General features: G+C 37.9%; 1 protein-coding gene across 1 annotated transcript in view; it reads right to left on the reverse strand.

Annotated features, from left to right (window-relative positions):
* prkcab (protein kinase C, alpha, b) overlaps positions 1 to 8,760 on the reverse strand; it is a 288,207-nt gene that overhangs the window by 40,514 nt on the left and 238,933 nt on the right. The window contains 3 exon segments of the mRNA XM_057345103.1: positions 5,624 to 5,717; positions 5,807 to 5,941; positions 6,025 to 6,181. Of these exon segments, the coding sequence (XP_057201086.1) occupies positions 5,624 to 5,717; positions 5,807 to 5,941; positions 6,025 to 6,181 (386 nt within the window).

Below are 8,760 nucleotides of genomic sequence, written 5' to 3' on the forward strand. Positions count from 1 at the left end.
CGTGGTACAGTAAGTGTAATTATAGGTAATAATATTAATAATAATAATAATAATAATTAGTTAAGCAGCTGTATTTTTGTATTTTGTCAATCATTTTTTGCGTGTGTTTTAATTATTTTTGCAGGTTTTTTTCCTGTAAAATAACAAATTAGCACCAACTGCCTTTTTCAGTTTAATGTGAAGGTCATTGTTTTAATTATTTTGGTGTTATTGGGCACAACATTAGGCGTGTGCAAAATAAACAAATTATTAGTGAAAATATGTCATTTTCCTTTGTGCAGTCATTTATCCTAAATATATACTTGAAACTTTAGCATAGAAAACATACACATTGTGGCTTAATTTCATGTTGTTGTCTGTTCTTGTGATAAAATTTGTGAATTCTACAGAAGACCATTATTGGAAAATGAAACAATTGGGTGAGTGTGAGGGATTTAAAAAAATAGTTATTTTAATATATTTAACATTTTGTTTGGAAAAAATTAAAACAAATATGAGAAGTGCCCTTTTTTCCACTTGAGCCCATGCCCCTCAAAATGTCTGTGCACGTCCCTGTTCAGCAGCGTCAACCCAGAAAGAAATGCCACTTTCGGAGTTTTGCATGCAGGCCAGCAGAAATGTAAGACAGTTATTTCTTGATTTTGAGATTGTGGCTAATAGGTCTACAGGCAGAATATGTAACGTTACGGGTTGATTTCTGTGCTGTTGCCGTGCAGCACTCAGTTGTGTTTAATCGCGTGACCGGTTTGCCCATGGTTTTTGTTTGGGTGGTTAAGTTGCCGCCGTGCAGCTAGTTTTCGTACAACAGATTTTGCTTTGGCTATAGGCATACATATAACATGCGTTTATATGTTTGTTTTTATGCCGTATCCTATAATCACACTGGGATTTTCTTTATTCTCGGCAGCAACTAATTTTTGCCTCCGTTATTTATTAACATTAAACTTAAGCGGCTCGCCCATGGCACAGTCATAACATAGTCATAAAAAAAATCACAGCACCCCCTGCTCAAAATACGTTCCCGTGGCTATGGTGCACACAGCCGTTTTTAAGGTTGGTAAGCGATCAAGTTTATTGAAGCGCTGTGTATTTTCGTGTTAATATTTTTGATATACAGTAAGTAATTTCAAGTTTAAACAGCGTTTAGAAGCAGACAACTCTATTTTCGCATCTGACCTTATGTTTGGTGATTAGGACTCTTGCATTCATCCATGATTAAACTAAAGACAAATAGTAGGACTATTTTTTAGTTTTTGATTTACAAACGAAAAAAAAATCGCTTAACTATATTTGTTTTCATAGCCAAATTATTTACGATTTATTATAGATGTGTGCCATCACTACACGGCGTTTACGGCATTGTTTCTGCCTTTTGTTCACACAGGGCGCTTTCCGGGACTGATCAATGTTATAGGTCCCCTTTCCGGAATCATTTTTCGGATCTATCCGGGATGCGTTTGCGTTCACACAGAAGGCACTCTGGCAATTTTTTGCCAATTTTCCGGGATCAGCGGGCTGTGTGAATGGGGATTTAACATTGTCAACATTTGAGACCCGTGATCGCGAACCGGACGGAAGATCACCGCGATCGCGGGTCTCAAATGCTGACAGGTTATATATCATTAAATAACATACAACAATAGGCTATTCAAACTATACGCAAAGCCTTGCCATCACATCTGGGAAATAAGTCAGTAAATTTGAGTAAAATCACAGGCTTCACTTATCCCGTGCGAATGCGCTACATGATCACAGACAATCTCTGCAATTATTACAAATGACCAGAGGTCCCCAGGTAATACTAATCCCGTGCGAATAGGGTTTAAGAAAAAGGTAAACCTTAATTCAAGATTGTTTTTCTTACCCCATTGGCAGATTTTTTTGTTTGTTTTAAACACAAATTCACTGAAATTTCATATTTTTTTACTAAAAACAAGACTTATTTTCTTAGGTCATTTTGCTCATCAAGAAAATGCATCTTGATCTTGAAGAATTTGTAGACATTTTTACTGGAAAACAAGAAAAAAAGAAGTAAGAAAGTCATTTTTTGCAGTGTACCATCTACCGTACGCCTGTTTACCAGACTCTCCACATTTGGGTTTCATTGTTTATCATGATTTTTGTTGATGCTGGTGGTATTTGATATGTCAGATTTATACATAAAGAGAAAGACATTACCCTTTTTTAACCAAGAGAAGTTAAACTATATACATTGGTAGAAGAGAATGTCTATGTTTTAATAGCTACATCTGCCCCATTTCCACACATTTTTAATTCCACTATTTCCTTGTAATAGTCCCATAAAGTGACAAATTAAAACGATTACTAAATTAATATGAGGTCATGGAAAACTGCATGTCAATAATAATAATCATTATACAACTAAAAATGCTTTTTAACATTAAAGTCCGGGTAAAGTGAATTCTGAGAATTGTTTCTAAACACATTATAGATGTTAGAAATGTATTGCTGAAACTCATTACAAAGACTCAGAAGTATGTAGTACGGAAATGTGGAGTTTCACCAATTCTCGGTTCAGGATTTTTTATGCGGAAAAAACGTTGGATCGATGACGAAATGGAGCGTCCGAGCATGCATGGCCCCTCCCCTATCCCTAGAGCGCCTAGCATCAGGTGTCAGCTCAATCACGAGCTCAGGGTTGTAAGCTCTCACGCACACGCTTTCAGGCTCTCTCATGCTCTCACTCTGCCCAACTAAACAAATCTCACGCCAAATAACAAGCAAATGGTACACTGCAAAAAATGTCAAGAAAAATAAAACTGCAAGAAAAATAATCTTGAATTGAGTGACTAAGAAAAAGGTAAACCTTAATTCAAGATTATTTTTCTTACCCCATTGGCAGATTTTTTTGCTTGTTTTAAGCACAAATTCACTGAAATTTCATATTTTTTACTAAAAACAAGACTTATTTTCTTAGGTCATTTTGCTCATCAAGAAAATGCATCTTGATTCAAGAATTTGTAGACATTTTTACTGGAAAACAAGAAAAAAGACTAAGTAAGAAAGTCATTTTTTGCAGTGTAACGCAGACACGAATGGACGGAGGGAGGATCACTGCGTGTGATCGCGATGTGCTTCAGTGAATGATGTTTAATTAACTAATTTCGAGACGAGCCCGAGCAGATAATCCACCTGGCTGGTTCGCTATCAGCAATCTCAGCATCTACCTTATCAGCTCAAGAGAGAACCACTACAAATAGACAAAGCTGTCTTAGGCCATGGTCACATTTGACTTCTTTTTTGAAGCTGCTAACATCTGTTTTACATTGTAATCCTATGGAGTAAACCGTGTTTTTAACAAAAGTCCTGAGTGCTTTTTAAAAACGCCAGCGCCAGTGTCTTTTTCAGCAGCTCAGAGCATCTTCTGAGGTTGAAAAAAGTTAAACTTTTCTGAAAAAAAAAACGCCCTGTCAAGTACATTTTTCACAGCTAACCAATGACAGAGACCTGTCTTTCCATAACAACATGCTAGGAACGTGATTGTCGAGAAGGCCCAAGCTCGAATAAATAAAATGGCGGCCGTTGGAGCATAGTTTTGTATAAATGTAATTTTAATTTTCACTTTCAATAACTTTTGATGGCATTTCTAGCGAGAAATTAGTATTGTTGTTTTTAAATATGTGATTGGTTATTTTTATACATTGCCGGCTGCTATTTGTAACCGCAACGCGCTCTGGGTTCGGGCTCATACCAGGCCCGGAGCCTTCTCCCCGGACAGGGGTAGAGTACTCAGAGTTTGGAAGAAACTGCCGGGCTCGGAGCCCTCTCCCCGGACAGCACGCTAAATACGCATACCTTTTAACCTGCTCGTGAATTATCTATTGATGAATATCGCGCGTTCAAATCCTCCCATAAAACGTATTCACATAATTCACATATAGCCTACTGGGCTGGGGATTCAGGTTGAGCACGCGAGTGAGCGTGGCTTCAGCGCCAACAGCCCCCAGCATTTTAGAGCAGAGTCCTGCTTATTTTTTATACAAGATTTTGATAACTTATGTTATTTACTTGGATGTTTTTTTCTCCATTCAATTTGGCCGGGTGGTTAATAACACACTTCTCTGTTGTGTGACAAACTCAGAACACATATTTTAATGTCACTTTACTCCGACTTTAAAGATGTTTAGATGGAGCAGCCACCGATCAAACACTAATAAAAATAACAGCAAACTAGAAATTTACAAATAAAAAAACTAATTTTCAAATTTATAGGGAGCTTCAGAAATGACGTATTTTGGTATGCAAACCCCAGAAGCAAGTTAGCATTTTAGGAGCTCCAAAGTCTGTTTGTGCAGTGATAGCTGCCCACTGCTCCGGGTGTACATGTGTTCACGACTTGTTGTGCGTGTGTTCACTACTCTCTGGATGGGTACATTTCGGGTATGGGTCATGACAAATAGGTCACTTTCACTTTCACAGCAGACTCATTCCCCTGGTCAAATTGAGCGAGAGGGTCTATCAGCAGAAACTTTCCTCATCCACTCAAGTGGAAGAAACTTGGCAGAAGTGTTTACTCTGAGCAGAAGTTACAGTCGTAACTAAATTAAGCAAAGTGAAATAAATCACTACTGTAGATGTCTCTGCCTAAGGTCCCAAGTCAAATTCAAGTAAGTGTGCATGAATAATCGCCTGTCTAAAAATTAAGCTTTGAAATATTTAATTCGAGGAAACTTTGGGGACAACCGAACTAACTGACCTATCATCACTTTCCTTTTAATTTAAACAGAACCTATTGACAACATGCCGTATTCTTTTAAGAATCTGAAACTTTTTCATAAAGGGAAAGTAAAATCATGATGTTGCATCAAGTAGAATTAGAATATCATCTGAATACAGTAGGGGTGATAAAACGACTTTTGATTCATTAACATAACAACAAAATTACACCCTGAAACTTTGACACAATAGAAGTCATGACGTGAACCTCAGCAAATAAATATTTATTATATAACACAATGTTATATGTTTTCATGTTTTATTTTTACGACATGTCATACCACGATGTGGAGATGGGAAGGATTTTGAAACTTATTTCATATCCTATTTTTTAAATAGTGTTCTTTTCATTAAATTACAATGCAATAACAGCTTGTATAAGATAACAGAAGATTTTAGGTTTGTCTCAAATGTAAAATCATGATGACTATTTCTCAGGCCTGGTTTCACTGATACAGTAACAGTGAGGCTATTACCCAGGACACCCCAAATGGAGAGAGAGAAAGAGAAAGGGGTAAAAACAGAAAGTGAAAGTTGAGGATGGAAACATTAAGAAGAACATTCAGAAGTTTTCAGAAATACAAACATAGAAAGGTTAAAGCAAACAGTCGCAGCATTAAAACAGTAAATACATAAGACCCCTTCAGCACCGCAGCGACACACCAACCACAGGACCTAACCATGGCAACAGTTACCATGGTGACCCTGACAGTCCCTTAAGGCCTGGAGAGTCACGATCTAGTGTAAAGCGCATGCATGTGTTCATTTCACCAAACTGCTCCGGCATCTGTCCACAGATTTTAGATAGGGATAGGGCACTCATTTCTTACACAAGAAACTGATGTACCATCATCCATCGCTCTTCATGAACATATTAAACTCTCACCTCAAACTTATGCCGCAGCTCCAGGTTAATGTCATCCTCCTCTGGAATAGGCACATTATAATACTCGCCTTCCTCCTCGTTCAACATCTTATACCTGTCACACACAATATCGATCACAATCTTCACGCTCTTTTAGATTACAAACAGTGAGTCAAGGAACAGTGTGGTTTGTGTTGGACTAACCAGCCGCACACGGGAGCTTTGATGAGTTCAGACACCCCAAAAGACATTGCGCCCATGAAATCATTGCGTGTGGTTCTGTCCCAGTCCCACACCTCCACAGACAGACGTCGCTCCTTATCCTATGCCTTTAACTTACTGCGCACAAACACTCATTTCCATGAGAAAACTGCTGCACTATAATAAAGAGAACGTGTGTGTATGTTTACCGACAAACTCACAAGATGAAAGACTCATTCCAGGTGGGGTTGAGCGAGGAGCGGATGGTGCGGGTCTTCTGTTTGGTCTCATTCTTGGGGTCTGGGGTGAGTTTTAGTTTCACGTAGGGGTCTGACAGCCCGTTGGGATCCATGGGAATAAGATTTCTGGCCTCACCCACTAATGAATAAGTAAAGAAAGAAAGAAACATTAAATGAAGTTAAATGAAGAAACGAACACACCAGGTTTATTTTGTTCACATTTTTTTTATTCATAGACATAGTTCCAATATACTGTCCTATATAGTGTATTATTCTACATATTCTTTTTCTAAATGATGCACTGGCAATAAAAAGCCTGTGATGTGGTCTATAATTGCTATATTATATTATCTACAACATTCTATAATGTGACAAACTAACAACTGAGGTGCCCTTGAGCAAGGCACCTTACCCCTACTTGCTCCCCGGGCGCTGTAGTGATAGCTGCCCACTGCTCCGGGGGTACGTGTGTTCACTACTCTCTGGATGGGTTAAATGCAGAGGTCACATTTCGTTGCCTTGTACATGTGCAATGACAATAAATTGAATCCAAATCCAAATCCAAATCCAAATCCAAAAAACAACAGCAAAACCCCTTCAAACATCAAGACTAATTCAAAAACATGCTGCACTGACACTATTGACCAAAAGGGGGCGGCACATCGTTTCTTATTATTCTCACATGTATACACTTGAACAAAAAGCTTCTTATCAGATACTTTTGTTAAGAAACTGTATTCTCCAGAAAACTCCACAACACCAAAGGTCTGACAGTAGCAGTGACGGTCATTAATCTGCCCTCCCTCTTGTTGCCTACACAAACATCATGAGGACCAAGGTTTTTTATGCTTGTTCCTTAGATACGACATTCATCTGCATCTTCTTGCTCTTCTGGGGTTTTTCACCCTGCGTATCCACATTCCAGAAGATTTTCTGCTGATTTTTATACTTTCTTCGATACAAATGATAAACAATCATTTCCTATACATAACGGCAGCTAGATTGCCAATATCATCATTAGTGGTGTTAGGTAAAGAAAGCATCACCAATACTATTGCTCATGATTTTAAACAGTAAGTATTCAACTTTTTGTGTGAAGGCCTAACAGCATCGTCCGTGGAAGTACAAGCCAAGGTAGTGTTGCTCATTCAGGAGAGGTGTGCTTTTACTTTTCTACACAATCGGACTAGATAAATCTCTCTTTCTGAATAATAAAACATATGAAAAAATCCTACAGACGTTTGTTGAATGAGGGACGTGTGATCCATACAGGGACCAGGATATTAGAGACTTTATAGAGACAAAAAGCAAACTGGCAGTGTTTTAAAAAACATGAAAATGTTCAGTGCACGGGGGACGTTCACATCCGCACCGTGGTGGTGATTTTTGCAAGGGAAAACACCACATGCATTTCTAAAGTTATTAATGTGTTTAAAACTGTTTGGAGGTTTCTGGCTGTTTCATTTAGAGCCGAAATTCAATTTTTTATGAGAAATTACAAAAGTTTAATTATTGTGGACATCCTTTAAAACAGAAAAACTCTGCTGAAAAATATTCGTACTGATCTTAAAAGATGGCAGCACAAATTCCAGAAATTTTGTCTTCAACGGCTATTTTTACACAAGGTTTTCCCCGGAAGTTCAAATAGCCTGAGAAATTCAGATGTTATGTGTTATAAAATCACCAAATGTCCAGTGAAGTGCATGCTGGGTAATCTGATAACGCAGTCAAATGAGTTTGTTTTCTTCCATTGTTTATCCATAAAACACACAGGGTCAGCCAGAATCTCCATCTGATTCCAGCCAAGAATAAACAAAATAACATAAAATAACAGCGATAAACCCAATGGAAACATTCAGTTACATTTTACTACTGTAGACCAGAAACATAAGTCATACTGTATATACATAATTGTCATACCCTAAGGGCCAATAATAACTTTACCCAAGTACTTCGCACGAAATCAAAGTTGTGTACAGTCTTTCGGGCCCTGTGCAGTTGGCGAGCCCCCGCACTCCCATTGACGACAAGAAAAAACGAAACTACAAGACAACTACATGGCTCACGTGGACCTGGGTTGGAGTCTGACCCGGGTCATGTCCGGAACTCACACCCCCTTCTCTAACCTCCTACTTTCCTGCCAGTACTTCACTGTCCTGTCAACAATAAAGGCAAAATCATGCTTAAAAACAACATAACATTGTCTTTGTATACTACTCAAGTCGCAGGACACTACTGAGCAAGGCCTTGAGCGCATTCAAGTACCATTATACATTTTAGAGATTATGTTATCATATGAGAATTACATGGCATTAAAAAAATATAAATATAAATAATAGAAATAGATTATACAGACAAATAGTTATTCAGTTTTATATTACTGATAATAAATGGCTTCATTTCGGAGTAATTTTGGAGAAAGTATTGCATCACTTACTAACCCTTCCAAAAATGTGTTTCATTTCAAGAACCAGAAAAGGACATTATTTGTTAGGAGAATGCGCTTGTGGTTCTTTTCTGTATTAACCAAGTAAGCAGCAATTGAAGCAGTTAAATTCAAAACTGGATACAATGAAATACTCCAACAACACATTCGTTTTAGAGAAGAAAATCATTGAGAGTGCTTTTACTATAACTCAACTATAACCCATTTGGTCATCTCAAACCCTAGAGCCGTGAGTTAAAGATAAAACCATACAGATCATCACCCACAGTCAT

The sequence above is a fragment of the Triplophysa rosa genome, linkage group LG11 (genome assembly GCF_024868665.1).
Source record: "Triplophysa rosa linkage group LG11, Trosa_1v2, whole genome shotgun sequence".
NCBI classification, from domain to species: Eukaryota; Metazoa; Chordata; class Actinopteri; order Cypriniformes; family Nemacheilidae; genus Triplophysa; species Triplophysa rosa.